Source organism: Teleopsis dalmanni, chromosome 1 (genome assembly GCF_002237135.1).
Source record: "Teleopsis dalmanni isolate 2A chromosome 1, ASM223713v2, whole genome shotgun sequence".
Taxonomy (NCBI): Eukaryota; Metazoa; Arthropoda; class Insecta; order Diptera; family Diopsidae; genus Teleopsis; species Teleopsis dalmanni.
The window spans coordinates 185269312-185290964 of NC_051846.1; the positions used below are offsets into that span (position 1 = coordinate 185269312).

A 21653-nucleotide genomic window follows, 5' to 3' on the forward strand; every position below is an offset into this window, starting at 1 on the left:
TATATATATATTTTTTATGTTTGAGTTACAATGAAAACCATTTAATATATAAATTATGTGGCTTAAAATAAAATGTTTGACGTGCCAAAATGTGAACATAAGCAAAACTTTTTTAGTATTTTACAATCTTACTAATATTTGGATATAGAATAATGATTACTAAAATAATTTTATTCTACATAAAATAAAGCAAAGACAATAATAAAAATAATTACCTTCTCTTTAACTTATAAGTCAATATTGTAGCTATTTGAATAATATATATACAATTTTAAAAAAATTCAATAAAATTACAATTTTAAATGTTACATCTCAAAAGTAATTAATTTTTTATTATAAATTTATAATTTATTTATAAATATTATTTATTTGGCAATACTCGAAACAGCTGTATGGTCAGCCAAAAATTCAACTAATTAAAATAATATAAAATGAATTTTTGTTGTTGTAGTTCACTATTGTTCGAAAAAACCTCTGTCTAGACAAATCATAAATAGTTGCCTGGCAACCCTGATATCATTTAATTTACTTTGTAAAATGTTGTTTACAAAAAATAAAGACCAGTTGCTTCTCAAACCTTAATTGCGCCGGTCTATATAACTACGGTCTAATGACTGACATAATTAAAACCCAATGCTTAGTATAAAAAACAATTTCAAAGACTATCTCTATGAAGAGTATCTATGTAAAGTACAGAATTTCAGTAATATTTTATAAAAAAGATGGACCAAACAATATTTCCATATGAGCATTCAATTGTTAAAAACAAATCTATTAAAAATATAAGTAAATAGCTTTAGTTGTGGTTTAGCATTATTTACGCTATAATTTGCTTAAAAATTCTAAAATCATAATTCTTGGTCACTTTATTTACCATGTCTAAATTTTTAATAAACATCCGACATGTTTAGGTCACGATAGACCTATTCTCAGGATTCATTTTTAATAAGTACCCGATATATATTATAGTATTGTCCAAGCAAGAAGTCAGAATAGTCAGCAGGATATCAGAATAGTCAGCAGAAAATCAGGATAATTAATAAAAGCGACCCATCTCCAATTTAAATACTGCATTAGTTAGATAGGTTAAGTAAAAGAATGATTTGGTCGTTACTTTGGGCACTTTTCAGGGCGTCAACCTTACAAAGGAACTATGAATTTTAATGGCTTTATGCGTTTTTATTTATACTAAAAGTTTTGTGAGAAAATATACTTGAACTATTTCATAGTATTTTGAAGAATTTCTAAAAATATTGTGCAAGCAAAAAAAGATTTTTAAATCATGAGAAATGTTTGAAAAAAAATTTGAAGTCTTTATTAATTGCCAAAGTTAATTTTCAACCTAATGAAGAAGTCATGCCTTTCCGCGTTGTTCGTACGCTGACCTCTCGTCGGCGTATGTACAAAGGCTAATCCTGTACCACAATGGGATATTATTTGCGTTTACATTGAGTTTCGGCACAAGGCCACCACTCCAACCTAACCTAACCTTTAATTGCCAATAAAGGGTGCTAATAATCAGGCAAATTAGATATTTAAAAATATTGACAGCTCTTTCATTAAAAACCATTTTCACATATATTATTATTACATAGTTATAATAACATTCAGCTGATACTGGTAGTATTCTCAACAATACTAAATCAAAAATTGGTCCCTAACGATACTAGATATAGTTAAATTACTATATAGATTTTATAGGAAATTTAAGGAGTGCTTAAAGCTCTGTTTTTGAGATACTACCACCAAACATTTTCAACATTTTATTAAAGCATGTTCTTAGATCAGACATTTGTTAGATTTGAACCCAGATTCTCTGTGCCGCAAAGTTTTATAAGTAAGATTGAAACATACTTCTAATGCTTCAATTCAATTAATTTAAATCACTTTTTCAATATGTAATTGCATTTTTATATAAATGCTATAATAGTTTACACTTGCATACATACTTTAGTAACAAGTTGAGTGAACAAATAGTCAGGCTTCAAAAATAATAATAGGGTATGAACTTTTTATATATAACATATATATATTCCAGTAGCTGTTTGAAACCGCTCGTCTGCACAGACAGTCAATGTTGCTTACACTATCAAACAGAAATAATACCAACAAATTTTTTCAGGTTGCAACAACCATATTATTTTCATGACTTGTTCTATCGGAGTCTATATAATTCAGCAGATCAGCTTTTGAGTCACCATTATGGGTCATTATTTTTTTTTTTTATGTATTCTAAAATATTACTTCTGTTATTTTCTACTTAATACTTTGTGTTATTGTTATTATTATATGCTAAACGTTTGAATATGGTTTTGAAGAAACTACTTGATGCGGTTTTCTTACGATTTCCCAGCAATACTTGACCGCCGTAAAGAAATAGAACTGACCGCTTCGAAAAGTATATCCTAACTTTCTTGCAGTCTATAATTTTGTCATTTTTTATACTTTATAATAATATCATCACCACATTATGATTTGTCAAACTATGGTATACAGTCATAATATACTTTACTTTGTGTAAGTTAACCAACTTAACTCCCAACTTTTCAAATTAACTACATTGTAGATATTTTTATTTTTATAATTATTTCTTTGCTTCATTTAGAACTAGACCATATAAAACCATGTTGTACATATAAATACATTTTTGTCAAGTTACTATATCCCAATCTTATATATACAATTATTTAATTTACTGTTTTTACAATTCGTTTTCTTTGAACTAGTTAAATTGGTTTACTAATCATTTCAATACAGTAAATAAATTATTTTATTCATCTAAGGATTGTAATTGATTGCTTATATTCAACATTTCAGTTTTTAACGTCTCTTACTCTCTTAACATCTGATTTCTTGATTTGTAAAACCACTTAATTTTTTATCTTTATTAGCATAAGTCATTGGTTTTCATATATTATCTAGATTTGCAGTTAATACGCACCAATATTGTGTGGATAGAACAATCTGACAAATGAATATTAATGCTGTATTCATCGCGATTTTTGAAATAATAAATTTCTGCCATTAAATACTTTAAACTGGAAAAAAAATATAAAAAACAAATTATTTAAATATATAAAATAATTATAAAATATTCAAATACTGTTATAAGTTTTTTAAAATCAAATACATATAATACTCAAAGACATTATAGCATAGACAATATGTCGTCTCATGCGGAATTATGATAAAAAATTTAATTTTATTTTTTTTTGCAAAAAAAATATAATAATTGTTAATATTTATAAGATATACTAGCACACCATTTTGCCGTTTTTTTATAGATCTGGACATTATTTTAATAATTTTATAGGTTTAAAAAAAAATATACGATATACAAAAACGGTCTTAGCCAAAAAAAAAGAAAGCTATAGAAACGTTGGTAAAGCCAGGGTTGGTAAGAATGAAAAGGATGTTATGTGTTTTATGGGACTATAAAAGCAACATCAATTTTAGCTTTTTTCCTAGTGCCGCAAATATGATTCGAGCTATTCGAAACTGAAAAATTTCAAACTTGGACTGCCTATATTCATGAGATAGAGTCAAATGCCATATTGTGTTTTAGTATATATACATATTTATATAAAAAAATCAAACACAAAGCAGATTTACTGTTTAAGTATCTTAACAATTTTTAACACACCGAATATTTTCGAACTTTACAGCGCTAAATCTAAAAGTTGAACTTCGAATATACTCGAAATGCGCCGAAAAAATTGATTGTGCTTAAAGTATAAGATTAGAAAAAGGAAGAATTGAACCGGCAGATTGTCGTATGTTTCATTCTTACACAGGCGGAAAATTTAACAAAACAGATAACTGTGTTAATTTTTCGAAGACAAAATGCCGAAATTCTACAATTAAGTAGTGAAAAAGTACTGAAATCTAGTTGAAAATAGTAGAAAGCACATGGCAACAAATAATGTTTTTAATTTTGAATAAAAACCGATATCTTGAGAATTAAACTATATTCTGAACATATAGTACAGAGTAAAATAATACTCGAAATATTGAAATTCCCTTAAAATCATTGTCAAGATGTCATGCCTGGGAAATCGAACTTTTTCCCATAAATCAGTTACCATGATATATATATACTTTTGATTTCTTTATTAATATGTTATCTTTATATTAATTTTTTCATATTATTTGCCAGATTTAGTATTTATAAATTGGTGAAATAATAAAAATTGTTAAATTTACATGTGAACTTACTCTGATCAAATGTGCTGGGATTAATAAAACTTATTAAATCTTGGTCTGACATTGTCGTTAATTCTTGTGGTATTGGTGGAGGTAATGGTACAGCACCGGTTGCAGCGGCAGTAACTACACCAACAGTTGTGGTTGCAGTTTGTTGAGTAACAACAGCGCCATTTGTAGTAACAGCAGCAGTAGCAACAGACTTTTGCATTGCATTTTCCGCAGCCAAGGCAACAATTAGTGGAGATTCTTGCTGCACACTGGGAGGTCTACGAAAATATATAATTTAAAAAACATATAAACGTGATTTACAAAAGCATTAAACTTACATTCCCAAAGGAAATTGTGATTGTACTTCATTAACAGCAGCAACTGCTGTTGCTTGTGCCACTACAGCTGTTGGTGTGACTACATCATGTTGATTAAGTAATAAATTTACGAGTGGATCAACAGTTGTCACAGTTGGTGCTATAGTGGCTGTATTGGTTAGCATTGGTGTTGGCTGCTGATGATGGTGATGCTGTTGTTGTTCTTGATTCGAAATAAAATCAGCGGCGGCTTTAATTATCATATTACTAACAGCAGTTGATGTGGCAGCTGTTGATGGTGCAGAAACTGTAGCATTGTTAACATCTGTTACTGCAGTTGGACTTCGAATAATATTGCTAAGTGCTAAGGCTGCAACAGTTGCATCTTGTTCCGTTGGTTGTGGTTGTAGGGAAAAATCATTGAGTATAGAATTTGCCATAGTTACTTGATGAGGTGCCATAATATTAGGCACAACAGCTGTTGCAGCACCATTAGCTGAACATAATATGGTTGGGACGTCTGCAATAGGACTTACAGCAACTGCAGCAGCAGAAGCATGCGGAGGTAATAATTGTTGCAAACTATTTAAAGCGGCAGTAGGCTCTGAATTGAGCAATATATCTTGTGTAGTTATTGGTGAATTGTGGTTAGTTAGTGAATTTACAGGTGATGTAGTAGCACTTGCAGCAAGTAAAGCCAGTGGTGAAGCGCCATTAGAGGAAGAGTGATTTGATGAATTGCTCGATATTGAGAGACTACGTTCAAGAACTGGCGGTGGTTGATTTGTTACAACAGTAGTTTGCAATATATCCATAACTGTGGCATTTGCAGCGCCAAAAAGAGTTGGATCAGTATTAACAGGAGCATTTGGCATTGTAACTGGATTCGAAGTAGCTAATTCAGTTATAAATTTATCAACACTATTAGTCACAACTTGCTGTTGTTGACTTTGTAATATATTGTTTTGTACTGCCATTTCAACAACAGCAGCAACGGTAGCTGCTTCTAACGGGTTATTTGTACCAACATTAGGAACAGCTTGATTCACTGGAAATCCTGGTAAACTATTTGATTCATACATCATTGACTCCAAACTGGCTTTACGTCCATAACGTGAATGATATTGTAAAGCTGTTGGGCTTAGTGGTCCACAGCTATTAGCTGCTTCTGGAGAATGCATTACTTCTGCAATTGAACCTTGTGAGGTCTCATCAAGCAATTCAGTTTTTAACACATCAGTGGGTATATTTAAATGAGCGGCTAACTGATCAGTTATCATGGGTGTACTGGTCGGCAATGAGGGACGTCGCACGCCCATTGGCATTTGAGTTGTTATTGGTGGTGGCATCATATCAGCGTCTATTTCATGCTTCGTTTCTGTTGTTGGCCAAAGTGTTACCGGGGCACCCGTCTTCGCCATCGTACTACTACTTGTATCCATGAAAGTCGTATCTACAAATACATAGAATCTTAGGTTAATAACGCACTAAGAAGTGTTGTTATGTTATTAAACAAACGAAAAAATTTTAATGAAACAAAAATAAGAAAATAAAATTCTAAATTCTAGAAACAAACTAAAAAAAAATAATTCAGAGTTCTTAAAACTAGTAAAAAAAAATAATGAGCTACAGAATTAAAATTAAATCTTAGAACTAAACTGAGCGAGCTTAAAAGCTAAAACCTTAAATACTCAATTGGTTAAAATAACAAAAATATCAATTTTGACTTATATTATTCTTAAGCTAATTGGTTAAAGGTCAACTTAAAGACTAAGACTTATAATTAAATTTTTTTTTTAGTATAAATACAGTTAATACTCATCATCCAAATGAGCAGATTTAAGCCTATTGAACTATTTATTTTCATAGTAAAAAGTTTTTTGATTTAAACAAATTTTTCCTCCTTTGGTTGATGAGTTATGAAATTACTTTGGTTTTCTTTAAATTTTTTATATACACAAAAACATTCAAACAAGCACTCATACGACTTTTACAATAAACACACGCATACACATACACATACATATATACATATACATATATATGTACACATATATATTAATTATATATTAAACTTTAACACAAAAGCTTAAAATGTTCACATCCACTATCAGGACCCCTGATCTAATTAAAAGCTCATATATTTAATTATTGATATATATATATATATAAGTATATCTAGTAATGTAAGAAGTAATTAACCTATATTTTTAATTTTAAAAAAATTATGAATGCTTTCTTACAAGCAAGAGTAATGTAAAATGCTTTGCAAATTAATAAAAAAAATTGTAATTTAACTTAAAATCTAGAAACATGACTTAAAACAGTTATCGGTATCATAAACATATTGAATATATTAAACATCACTACAAATGATTTAAATATAGAGTTTCAAATATTATTCGAGTTAATTGGAGTTTCGAACATTTCGATGTTCGAATTTGCTTGAACACATCGAGCAACTTGATAAACTTCGAACATTATACTATATTCGAGCATTTGTAGCTCGGTATTATAAACATATTATATATATTAAACATTACTGCAAATGATTTGAAAGTAGGGCCTTATATTTTATTCGAGTTAATTGAAGTTTCGAACATTTCGATGTTTGCTTGAACACATTCTTGCTTGATGAACTTCGAACATTACTCTATATGCGAGCATCTGTAGCTATACTTTTTTATATATAACAAACCGCAAATAAAATGAAACATTGGGCAGATGAGCTGTCTGAGTAACTCAAACAACATCGAGCATAAGAACATTTAGTAACCTTTTAAGTATTCCATGCAAATATTCGAATTCGAGTATACTTGTGCTGTTCAACCATTGTAGTGCGCAAACGCTTTCAATCAACTATTCAAGACTAATATAATAAATTTAATTTTTTTTATCAAAACAATTGTTTTATTAAAAATATAAATGAAGTAATTTAGGTAAGTAGTCCAGTCTACACTATAAAAATAGATGTTTGTCATTTAAAGAGTTAAATCACTTTATATTTTATTTATTTTTTTATGTGTTTTTATTTACTTAATTTTTTTAAGTTTTTAAATTTTTAATTTTTTTAACAAAATATTTTATTTTTAAATTTTTAAATTTTTATTTATTTTAAAATTGAAATAATGTAGCAAGTTTTGTTTAAACTATAAAAGTATACATTTTTCCTTGAGTTTTCTTGAATAGTCATCTTCGAAGAAAGTCAAAATATCGGAAAATATATTAATGAAATAATTTGTTTTAAATATAAATAATAAATTATAGTTTTTTTTATTTTTATTTAAATGACCAATTAGCCAGCTCATAAATTATTATTTAAAGAAAATATGAACATTTCTATTTTATTTTATTAATTTTTTTGTATACCTTGTGATTTTAGTTTATTTATTTAATAGAAAAGTTTCAAATAGTAGTAAATTGAAACAACAAAATTTTATTATTTTTATTTAATTGAATTTTTGGCTGATCATACAACTGTTTTGAGTATTGCCAAATACCCATTATCACAACTGACATTAAAATCAATTTTAATATTTTATTTATTTTAAATTTTTTCAAACTCTTTTTGGAAATTAATGTTTTATTAATTGTCAGTTTTTTATATTTAAGGTTTAATTTTTAAACATTATATATAAAAAGATTTTCTGATTTATTTATAATGTTCAGTATAATTAATTTTATTTTTATATTTAAATTTTATTTTTTTAGCAATATATATGTCAAGATTTTCTGAATTATTTATAAGATATACATAATTATTTTTAAAAATAATTATTTTTTATATTAGTATTTGAATTGCAGAACATTAACCAATACGTTTCATATGATTAACATTTTTATAAATAATTAAAAGTAATGTTTCTTATATATGTTTGATACCGATCACTCCTAGAGACTCCCAACACATAAAACTATTCTCATTAACCTAGTTCATAAATTATCATATATATTTCAGGCACAACACTATATTTATATATAACACACACAAAAAACACATATCAAAACTAACAGGCACACCCGCACTCGCTAATTATCAAAGTAATTTCAATAGTTAAATATTTTTCGCTTCTAGTATTTTCACTTAACAACTAGTAAACTTAAAACTAGTAACCGCACCGTTTAATGCTAATTAATATAGTAGGAGTAAGTAGTAAATAATAGTAAAAGTAGTGGTAGTGTAGTGGTAAGTTAATAGTAAAAAAATTACTATAATTAATTATTACTTTTATTAATAATATAAATTTATATTAAAAATATTGTTGTGTGTAGAAATGTGTGAGTTCACTTTACTGCGATTTAACGAGTATGTATGTGTTTGTAAAAAATGTAAAAATAATTTTACGGTAATTTAAGATAAAATTTCTTAAAGAAGAAAGAATTTGTTTGGTGTATGTATGGAAAGCGAAAAGGTAAGTAACGAATAACGAGTAACGAGTAACGAGTAACGAGTAATTGTGGTATCACTTGCTCGTCTAAGGACATATCGCACACCCTGTAAAAGAAATGCAAAATTTGAAAATGCCCAATTTGCTGTGAGTGAATGGGAAGACGACCAACGTTGATTATCTCGCAATTGCTGCCGATTTAAGCCACTGTTTAAAGGAAGAAAAATTTTTTTTGATTTGTTTTGGTTAAAAAAAGTTAAAGTTGTAAATGAATTTATGTTTAAATTATAAAACGAAATAAACAAAATAAAAAATAAAAATTATAATTAAAAAAAAAAAATAAATAAAATGAATTTGTTTGTGCATGAGAGTAAATGTGAAATAAAAAAAGGTGTTAAAATTGTTTACTTTACCGGAAGATTTTTTTCTTATTTAAATATTTCGAGGACGACGTAGAAACAACACATCGATAGATTAAATAAAGGACATTTAATAGGCTATGAATTTGGAAAAATATATAACAACGCACACAAAATAAAAAGTTTTACGCGCAGCATAACTTTTGTTATTAAAATACATAATTTTATATGGAACTTTTACATATATATCTTTCTAAATGAATCAAAAATAAAATATATACAAATTACAGATAATTTTTTTCATTAAGATTTAAAAATTTTTTAGTGATTTTTACTTTTAACTTTAATTTCTCTGACAAAAAATCTATCTTCGGATAGATTTTGTAGATTTGATTTCTTTCCTATAAACTAAGATAATAATATATTAACAAATCTTAAGCTGTATACAATTTAGTAATACTAAGTTAAGTTACGGATTTTTCTCAATTTAATTGAAACTTTAAAACATATACAATATATATACGAGTATAACAAAATACTTTTCTAAGATAGTAGTACTTCACTAAACCTATACATAATAAACTATATACAATATGTAAATTTTAAAATATTATTTTTTTATTTTAGAGCTAGAGTTTCAACAGTTTAATTTATAAATATATCAAAATCCCTTATTTATATAATTGTGAATGATTTTCCACTTAATCTAAAGTTATTACTTATTAAACATTTAATTTATAGAAGGCTTCCTTGAAATATAATAAGAATCTATCTTTACTATTTGAAGTATCTTTATTAATGAAATATGATAGGCCCAGAACCATTCTGTGGTCTAGGCAAAGGAGCTCTATCCATTATTATGAATGACGCAGAGAAAAAAGAGAGAGAGAACTCTATTGGGTAATGCTACCAAGACTCTCACAATCTAAAATGTTTTTAGGGACTTACAACCTTAAATGCTTTAAAGATTGTATAGTACAATCAAAAACTAACATAAGAATTATTACGGGATTACTGACCGGTCACTGCAGATTGAATAATCACCTATCGAAGTTAGGAATTAAATCCCACTCAGACTGCAGATACTGCAGGGAAGAGGGAAGAGAAACGGCATACCATGTGCTTGGGGAGTGCCCGGCACTGATGCATAAGCGAAAGAAACACCTAGGAGGGTATTTCATGGATCATAAGGATTCAAGACTGGGGAACTGTCTTTCATTAAAGAAATCGGACTTGGAGAAATACTCTAACCCGACAAAGGGGCACAATAGATCTTTTAGGTCGCAGTGCACGATCCCTTACTCAATAATAATAATATTAATGAAATAAAAACATATATAATATAACTAAAACTAGTGATAGAGAAAGGACAAAAAATAAATAATTAAAAAGTCCTCTTTTCAAAAAAAAAAATGACGTAACTAATTAAATAACTGTAAATTAATATTAAATATAATTAATTTATTTAAAGCCATTATTTTTAAATTATGTTTAACCTATTAAATAACAGGCAAGTTTCTATATCTGACAAGATAAACTCACGGACAGATGAAAACTGCTCGAAGTATATATTTTTATATTATTAAATTATCAAACTTAGTAATATATATAAAAATTAATTGAATTAATTACTTTTATATATTTTTAAAAAATATTTAAATCAAAACCTATTTTTATGTAGAAGGAATTAAATAACAGCAATGTAAAAATAAAGATTTTAATAGTAAAGTATATAGTAAAGTACTACAATATAGTAGTATATTATAGTACTACTATTTTATAGTACTATAAGAATTTTTATTTTATTAATTTAATTTTTTTTTTTGATTAAATTAATTATATTCAATTTTTGTTAGTTTTTACAATTATTTAACCTCGATATTTATAATACCATAATACTTCGAAAACTCTCAAACGGGATATATATATATAACAAACTCATTAGATTAAAAATTTTGTACTACCAACAAACTATTATATGCAGATAATTGTTTAAATAAAAACAAATAACTAAAGTTCTAAATAGTTGCTATGTTTACTATGTTATATCATATGTTATATTATACGATAGAGTAATTATGGAAAATAATTTTACATATAATCTAAGGTATTTATGTATAGATTATAGAACGATTTTCTATAATAACTCTATTCTATGGTACAGAATAGATATAACGTACGATTTTTGAAAATTAAATAGCTTCTAATTTTAAGACTTTTAAAAAAAAAATTATCATTAATTTGATTATCATGTACAATCATTATTTAGTTATTTAAATTAATTACATATAAAAATTCCATATAATATATAACAATATAGATATAGATCGCGTAATTATATAAAAAATATAAATATAATTGATAAAAACGTATATATTAAAACAAAAACAAAAAAATTTTAATTTTAATAGTTAGGAGAGTGTGTAGGAAATAGAAAATAGTATTAGGATAGTGGTACTAGTAGTAATTATAGTAGTAGAAAGAGTGGCTTAAATATATTAAAATTTGATTTTAAAATTAATTAAATGTATGTAAAAAAAAATTAAATGTGTTTTGATATTGTTTTCTTTATGTATTTTTTTTTATAACCAGTACCCTAATATAAAGTTGATGAAGCAGCTGCAGCGTGACGAGATGAGAAGTACATATGATGACCAGGTGATGCCGCTCGGTTCAGTTAGTAGTGGTTTGACGTGCACAGTTTATCCATAAATTCCATAAGATTGTTTTTAGTAATCCAAAATCTTTCAATATCATAATATATGAATCATGCCATTAAATTTAAGATAACTTTAATCATTGATATTTTTATATCATATATCAGTTTTCTTTCGTAAAAGATTCGTCATTCCTTTTCAGTTTTATCTAAGTTATCATTCAATATAAAAAGAGTTGTGGCGTAACTAAGACAGCAACAGCAGCAGTAGCAAATGTAGTTAAAGTTGTTTTAATATTAATATTTTATTTTCAATATTTAATTAATATTAATTTTTTGCAATTATCATATTTTATTTATAGTGGTTTATGCTCGTTTTTCCATTGTGACAAACTGTATCTTGCAAAGTTTCATCATTTTGTTTTATCGTTGTTTATCGATTGCAAAACTATCGATTTCGATATCAACATCAATCATTGAAAGCTTGCAATTTTTTATTTTTGAAACAATTGAAAAATACGATTCATTTAATTACTTTATCCAGTTTATATATTATATGATTACTTTTTTAATTAATTTTTCGCATATCACGAACCTAAATTGCTAAGAGAAGGGAAAATAAAGTAAAAATAACAATTTGTGATTAGTGTTGAAAAAAATCCTGTGATTATACTGAGTTGGGTAGACGATTTCTTGTGGTTTGGGTTATTTGTTAAATTTTTTCAATTTTAATTTTATTTAAAATTTTTTTTTTTTTTTTTTTAAATCTTTGTGAGTTTAACTTGAAGCCGTTGATGCTTAATGCATATAAATATTTCATTTCATTTCAATTTGTTCATATGATTTCCTAATCACATAAAAATCTGCTTCCATTAAAACTTTGCCGTTGTAGTAGAAAAGAGAAAAATTAGGAACCTAAATAAAAATTAATTTTTTTTTTGTTTTTTCTTTTTTGAATATATCAGCGCTGCTACAATATTTTTTTCTTAATTTTATTTATTTATTTATTTTTTCGTTGCGGTAGATTTTAACTTATTATTAATAAATGGTAGTCCAATAAGTGGTCCTCACATAAAAATATTTCTAAATATGTAAACTTTTTTATATTAAATTATAATTTAAAAAAAATAAGAAATCAAAATTTTTCAAGAAATTTTGTTCCACAAGAATTTTTTTTTTTTAAAGGCCAACTATTAAAATTTTGTTTGATTTCGATTTTTATATATGATAATTTTTATATAGCTTAGCTGTGGTAAAGCTGTAACATAACCAAGAAAACTTCGCAACACATACATTCATTCAAGTACACAATCACATACCAATATTTGAAAGACCAACTCTTTTCACCCCCTCATATAGCTTTAAGAGATTTTTAAATTCGTTCACAACGAAATAATATATATTATCGAATTCTACTCAAGTCCCCCAGGGACTAGCCTATAAAGAAATCTACACATTTCATCGCATATTTATTCATAAATTCATATTTGTACCGTTTCCCTGACTGACTACAAATAATTTTAAAACTTTTTATATATATATCTAATTTGTAAACCACAGCCATACACTGCAAAGTTGTTTTGATTAGTTACAGCTTTGTCGAAACGCGCGATCTTAAATAATATCGCATGCGATAATTTCTATACGTCAAACGATGTAGACAAAAGAATTTTATCATTCGTTATTTATAAAAAAAAAAATCTTAAAATTAATTAGCGTTGCGTTGTTCTTAAATTAATTTATTATTTTGTAAAGTTATTAGAAGTCTTCAAAATATTTAAAATTTATTAAAAATTAATTCATTTTTATTTATAAGGTAATAGCTCAAGAAATTGCATTTCAAATATTTTAATATTTTAATATATATTTTATATGTATAAGAATTTTTATCGGAAGTTGTAAAGTCGATGCGAACGATGTAAATCTCTAAGAATGAGATGAGAATATCAGAGACTCTTGCGATAAGTCATGCTTTATAGATGAAAGAGATAAAGAATAGACCAGGTATATCTCTTTACTACTTTGAAAAGGTACGAAGCAACTTTATTAAAGGTAGCAGGAATCCTACAATCCTTTGATCAAGGCAACACTGCAAAAACCATATCACCGCTGAGAGCCAAATAGGCTACTAAAAGTCTAGAAAAATATTATTAGAAACCGACACAGTAGATTATAAAACACTTCACTTGTTGGCGCAGCATGTAGTGCTCACTGGACAACGTGAAACGTTCTAGATAATGTCTTTCTCTTATTTTTACGTATGTATTAATAGTTACATTCACTTCCTAGGCCTATATAATACAATGTAGCAGTATATACAAACAGACAGCCCAGGATTATCTGATCTGGAGTATGCTGCACAAAAAGAATAAGAGTGTTTACAAGAAAGAGACTTAGATCAAGCAATAATTTAATGTTTTTAACTATTAATCTATTATTTTTATTATATGTTATTATATCTTTTGGCTAACCATACAGCCTTTACGGATATTATAAAATATCCGTTATCTTTATAGGACTGAAGATATTGGCATATTAGCTAAGATTTGATTCTTTAATTGAGGATCTGCTAAGCAGAGCATTCTAGCAGATCTTTGAGCGTTATAATTTGATTACTAAAATTGCATACAGGTGATAAATTTTTATTTGTAAAGTATTGATATGAGATTTTAGTGGCCGAGTCTTACTCTAAAAATATTTATTAGTTATTTACGGGAGAGGTTTTTAATAATAATAATTATTATTAATAATTAAAAGCACTAGAAAGAGAGGAAATATAATTACGGTACTAAAGGTTGAAATTGTTAACAGATATTTGCTTGAAATATTTCAATATACAACTTGATGTGTATGGAAGAGGAAAGAAAAGTTTGGTTATCAGTACCCGTTATCAACGAATGACCAGTAATACACATGGTTTAGTTTTAAAGTGAGTATACTGATTTATATATACCAATATATATTGAACAGTACTGCGTGAAAAAAAGAGGCGCCTGGACGCAGGTACAACAGCAGCGTCGTAAGATTAAATCTTACAATCAGGATGTGCATGACCTGAAGCAATACCTAGTGGTGGTTCCGGGTCATGTACTTCATCCTGGAAAGGGGAGTTTTTTAGCATGTCAGCGACTAGCGCGAACCGTGCACTACCCACAGAAAGACGTTTCTGCAGGTGTGTGTTGACATTTTTTGTTCCCCAGCCTCGAAAAAAAAAAAATATATATTGAACTTAAGTGATGAAGATTGTTGTTATATTTTTATAAAATATTTTAAATTACATATTAAAATGATTTTTAATGCAATTACAAATCATTAAATACTTTTTTCTTATAGAATCAAATTATTAAAAATAAAAATCACTAATAACTTTACAATTTATACGTCGATATTCTACAATTTATTTTAATCTTTAGCAGCGTTGTTTTATTTTAATATATATTATATTTATGTATAATCTTTTTATCAATTTTAGTAACTAGCGTTGAAAAACTTTTCTACAAAGCTTAGCTAAAATACTTAAAATTTTATTGGCAAACAAATATTTCTTTTTTTTAAAAACGTAAGTATATGTATATATATATATATACATATATGTATATATTGATATATGTATATACATACAAATATGTATATATATATATATATATCCTGACGCTACCTATAACTGCCTAATGCCTACTTTTCTGCCTACCTATGTTTCGCAAACGTTATCAGAAATTACTACTAAACGTTTGCTCTGATTCTGTACTGTATCTGTTAAATTAAAATAAACAAATAAATACCTTGTGCAGTTGATAAGTTTGTACCGTGTAAATTGCTACTTAATGTTGTCGCTGCTGCCAAAGCGGTATATGTGCCCTTTGGTGTATAAACAAAAGCATGTGATTCACTTTTTTTGCCACTAGAGATGACCGATACTTGTATAGTGATGGGCTTCAGTATGTTTTGATGTTGATAAGGTGGTACAGTACAAATTAAATGAGTCTATAAATGTATTTAATTAGTAATATTTTCTCATTTGTATATTACAAGGCATTTATTTAATAAATAAGCTTACTTGTTGTAAATATTCTTTATCTGGTAGTACTGTTTGCTCCCACAATGTGCCAATCATTTGTTGGTTATTATCAACACTTTCGTATGTTTCTTGAAAAATAACTCTAGTGTCTTTTAGAAAATTTTTGCCAATTATAAATAATTCGAGCCCTCCCTCCACAGGACAAGAATTTAAAGATTTCTTACAAATTTCTGGCACACCTGGTGGTTGAGCTAAAATTTAAAATAAAAACACATAATTAATTTTTTATGATTTTATTTTATATATAGATATATAAGGACTTACTGCAAATAATTGGATTTGAGCAAACTTGTAAGGTTTCTGTACTACCATCATCATGAGTAAGGAGTGTACGGAACACCATACGACAACGTGTGGATTTCTTTTTATTTTTTTGTGCTGGATTATCTGGAAAACGATGTTCGACATCCACATTACGTTCCTTCAAAAAAATTAATATATAATTAAGTAAATATTGAAGTAAAAAAAAAACACGTACTACAAGGCTGTAAATAGATTTTAAATCGAATTAATGCTTCGAACTTATGTAATTCAATCGAATTACGAAATATTGTCATTTTTCAATGTGTGCCCAAATTGTAGCTCTACCCCCATAATATCCCCGATCTATTCTGTTACCCCAATGCACATACAATCCTAAGTCCAATCGATCTTTAAACCTGTATCATACAAGTAGTGAGGTGATCCTGGTTGATTTAAATTCTACCCATCCCCCATTTCATTCCCACTATCTTATAAACTTCTCCTCTCCACTCTCACACAACTATCACCCATTCATATCCTAACCCATGTATTCCTCATATAATTCTTTTCTCACATAATTAACAACAAAATTGTGAATTTTGTCTGCATCTACAGACAGATACAGAGGCTAGATAACCTCGTTTTTTATCGTAGCAATAGTTCAGATTTTATATATGTACTTACTTTTAAAATACCAACACAATCACATGTAATTGTCATATCTGATTCAGGTTTAAAATCTATCTCAATGACCATTGTGCCATCCACTTTTCTTTCGTTACATTGTGTAGAATTCTTTCCTGCTACTTTGCAGGCTTGATAGAACATATGTGGCGCAACACGTCCAATATCGGTACCAATAAATACTTGCAATACAGCTGGTTTATTGTAATTGACTAAACGTACAATTGGGAAACCGTTTCCACTACGATCTTTAACTGCACCACGGCTACCCTCAGTTTGATATCTGGTGGCAAGTAAAAACAAAACAGTTGATTATAAAATCATACAGGTATTTATATAAAACAATTTACCTGGCACGATGTTGTTGTTCAGGTTGAGAGATAATTTCTAGCTGTATATTAGAGTTTGTAGAGGTGGCAACACTATTCAAAGGTGTTGCAGGTTGCCTTTTATTTGCTACTCGTGCTACACCACGTGCAGTTGTTGACATGAATCTAGAAATAATAAAATTATATAAAATTCATTAATCTTTAATTAATTAAAATTAATTTCAAATTTAAAGTATAGAAAGAGAAAAAAAATAAAAATGAGCATGAAGTTAAGCATAGCAATTAGCAGCATACATGACGCGTGAATAGGAACAGGTTACAATGAAAACTATTATTTTAATTCTAATTTAGTAATCAACTGAAGGCATAAAGTGCGTTGAAGTTACATTACAAGACCGTTTCCAAACATATTTAGATTTTTTATAGCTAAGACTAAGCATGTGATTAGCTGGAGTTTTGATAAAAAATTTTTTAGCGGAAAATAATTAATATTCAAAAAATCTTACTTTATGGGAGCAGTTACAAGAGGTGCTTGTACTGTTTGCATAGGTTGTATTGGTATTTCACTTTCAACAACAGTTGCACTGGCCACTTTCCGTATGAACGCATCCTCACTGCAAGCATCATCATTGTCCAATTCAACATGAGTCTCTATTCGTCTACGCTTAAAACATTTTCCACTTTGCTGTTGTTGTTGCTGTTGTTGAAAATCACGTACTGACGATGTCGGTGAAGAATTTGGTGTTAATGAACCATTTGTCGATGCCGTATCTGAACTTTTGTTTAGATAAAAATCATCAGAGTCATCCGTCGAAAAATCATCATTCTCTTCATCAATGTTGACGAAAGGTAACTTTTTTGCTGGTGCTGATCTATAGTTTTTATATTACAATTTTTTGTTTAATTTATTAATGGTTTGAAGTTTAACAACATAATAAACTAATTAGAATTTGCCAATGTTAATAGTAATGCATATTTTTTTAAAGAAACTTTAATAGTTAATTAGAATGAGAGTTCAAAGTTAAAAATGAAGTACCAGGAACAATACTATGCGCAAAAAGTTAGGGTAAAACAATTTACCAAATGAAAACAGTATGTAAATGTTTGTGTTAGAACTACTAAATACTCTTTGATTTTTTAATAGTTTTGACAGAAAAATAATTTCGACTTTATAACAAGTTAATTCGACTTTATCAACAAAATTAATTTGCACAAAATTTCATAGTGTTCAATCATTATTTACATATAATAGAAAAGCTCTGTAAAACAGACGTTCTCTTAGACAGATATCTACATTGAAATGTAGTGTCAATAAGTATTCTCTCTTAGTTTGCTAAAGGCAAGTTAACCTTACAGAGAAATACTTCCTCACATGCGTCAACACTAGCGTTATTGCTGAATATTTAACATGCTAAATATTTAGCTGAATATTTAACATGCTAAATATTCAGCAATCACGGGTATGGGAAAGAATTTTCTCATAAGATGAACATGTATTTCAAAAATTCTAAGCATGTTTATTAATAAAATATAGAAACTATATAAATCTAAACTAAGCAATTAGAGTTAAATTAGCACCCTGAATAATTTAAGAGAGCATTGAATCACGTTGATTAACTTTAAAATAATATCTAGTTCATTATTTCATATAATACACAATTTATAATATACTATATACAACAAATTCGACTAAAGGAAAGGAAATTCAGGGACTTAGGAAATTATAATATTTTTTATTTATTTTAGTATTAAGGTATTTACACAAGGATCCTACTGTATATTAGAAGCCCAATAGTCATTACGATACGACATGATCTTACTAGGCGCGCAATGTCAGACCAGTTGAAACCTTTCTGGTAAATAAAATATAGCCTATCAAAAATTTAAAAGAATTGATGTTAATCTTTCAAATACCCACTAGGTATGAAAATTATTATTCCATAAAATGTTTTATACAAAATTATATTAGAAAATCATACAATCCATTCATATTAATTGTTTTTGTTAGTTTTAAATCTATAAAATTTATATAAAACCTTCAATTATTTATTGTTTTGGTATTCAAAAAAAATATCTATTTATATTTTATAAGATTTTCTCTGTACGGAAATTCCGAAGAACTTAATAATAATGCCAATTGTTAATTTTATGACGTTTTTAAGTATTCAATTTCACTAAATATATTTATTTATAAACACATATACAGAACGTGTCAGACTGTTTATCAACTTATTATTTATATTTATAGTATAAAAATATACTTTCCTTTCCTTTTATATTGAAGTATTATTTAATCCAACTTTCAACAAAAGTTGAGTAGATGGTATTATAAAAAAACTGTTTATGTATTTTAAATAATATATAATAATATAACTCCAAGGCGTCAGTAGCTAAGATATATCATAAAATATTAATACTAAATAATTAAAAAATAAATTATAAATAATTGAATATAATAATATAATTTAATATAATATTTATAATAAAATGAAAGATAAAGATAAATTTGAAAAAATTAAATAAAAAGTAAATATATACATAAAATAAAAATTAAAAACAATTTCAATTGCAATAAATTAAATGAAAATAAATAAAATGATACTTAAATCAAAATAAGAATATATAAAGTAAAAATATTACTTATATAAAAAATTATATACAGTATGGCGTATACGATAAATACGGTTATAAAAAAAATATTAAATATTTAAGAATAGTATTCCTTTAAATTTTAATTGTTTAAAAGCACAACTAAGGTTGCAAATAAATTTTGTTTGTATCAAGAAAAAAGAAATAATGTAGTGAATCCATCTAGAACTAAGAAGTTAACTGACATTAGTAGGACCAATATTGTTAATATTATAGTTAGTTGTAATCGGGATTTACCTAACTGGCAAGCGCAGATATTTTCAATTCGTAAAGATTTACAATACCTTTTTTCGAGAACTAAAAAATATATATTTAAAAACTGAAAATTGAACCTCATAGAATTTAAAAAAAAATAGAGGAGGAACTCTACTGAATGTGAAGTTGCTTGAATTTAACAAAAAACCAATCTACAATAATCCATTTTGACGAACCACATTCATTTGAAAAATTTTAAAAAGTAAGAGAATAAAATATTAATTTATAAAACTCTACAATGGACATATAGCCAATCTACTTTGAATCTATTGCATATTTACTCTCATAATTACACTTACTTATGTAAGAGTGAAATATAATATTATTATATAAAAACTGAATAGTTATGATAATAATAAATATTCTGTTGACCAACGATTTGATCTTCGTGCGGAAACTAATTCCCAACTACAACCAATAAGGGTCGTCTAGCTTGTCTGTTGGATCTCCATTAAATTGCTTTGTCTACTCTATTTTCTATCTATTATAAGATTAAATTACAGACATTAAAATATCATATTATATTGTTAATAATTATAATCTATTTTTTATGAATTATAAGATAATATTACAGACATTAAAATATCATATTAAATGGTTAATAAAAATATTTTTAACAATAATTTTTTTTATTGCCTATATAAGTATATATATATTTATATAAATACTATTTATATATTTTATAGTGTTTGCAATTAAGTTTTATATTTCATTTTTACGATTTTGTTTAATTATTTGTGTCTGTAAGCCGAAATTTAATAATTTAATATTTATAATATTAATTTTAAAACTTGAGCTGTAACTTTAACAAAAAAAGGCACTTAGTAAGTAAGATTTCTATTTACAATAACACAGAAAAGTGGGTTCAAATTGGGTTTATATTTGTTATACCAATTCACTAAAAAATTCGCATATGGTTTTATAAAATCATGAAAATACTTCAATTCCAAGAAAACCTATTTCTGAACATTCACACAAAATTAGAACAACAAATAATTGTATTAAAAAATAGCACAGATATATTGATATATGAAAAATTTCAACAAAAATTATTTACATGTGGAATTATCTGTAAATTATATCACAAAGAGTTGGAGAGAAGGTGATAATTAATTTAAAAACACCAACAACATAAGCCATTAACAATTATATGAAAAGTCATTTAGAAAAATTTGTCAAAAAAATAAATAAATAAATAAAACGAGATAATTTGTGTGAAACCAATTGTAACAAATTAACATGATAAAAAATTTTATGATTATAATAAAAAAGGCATTTTTTCAAACTCTAAGCAATAATTAAGTAACTAAAAAAATTACCGAATATACAAACAATTGCTTCGTTGAGCAATATTATTTAATTATTTTAGTTTCATTAAATAATTGGTTTTAAACGGTTAATTGGTTTTTTAAATAAACAAAAAACTAATAACTTATTATTCTACAATACTTAATTGTGTATAGTATATAGTGGTCTTTGGGAACGTTTATTGGTTTAATTC

At 26.8% G+C, this 21653-nt stretch overlaps 1 protein-coding gene across 3 annotated transcripts in view; it reads right to left on the minus strand.

The window, feature by feature from the left end:
• Positions 1 to 405: 405 nt before the first annotated feature.
• LOC119670685 (nuclear factor of activated T-cells 5-like) overlaps positions 406 to 21653 on the minus strand; it is a 76527-nt gene continuing 55279 nt past the window's right edge. For 2 of the 3 annotated variants that reach the window (XM_038081059.1, XM_038081058.1), the window contains exons 4-12: positions 17755 to 18120; positions 17270 to 17413; positions 16920 to 17202; positions 16257 to 16413; positions 15972 to 16183; positions 15697 to 15898; positions 4533 to 5964; positions 4216 to 4472; positions 406 to 3038 (exon numbers count right to left, since the gene is read on the minus strand). In XM_038081059.1, coding sequence (XP_037936987.1) covers positions 3034 to 3038; positions 4216 to 4472; positions 4533 to 5964; positions 15697 to 15898; positions 15972 to 16183; positions 16257 to 16413; positions 16920 to 17202; positions 17270 to 17413; positions 17755 to 18120 — 3058 coding nt within the window. In that variant the 3' untranslated portion in view covers positions 406 to 3033. The remainder of the gene's footprint in view (positions 3039 to 4215; positions 4473 to 4532; positions 5965 to 15696; positions 15899 to 15971; positions 16184 to 16256; positions 16414 to 16919; positions 17203 to 17269; positions 17414 to 17754; positions 18121 to 21653) is intronic. The other variant, XM_038081060.1, reaches the window with a different exon arrangement.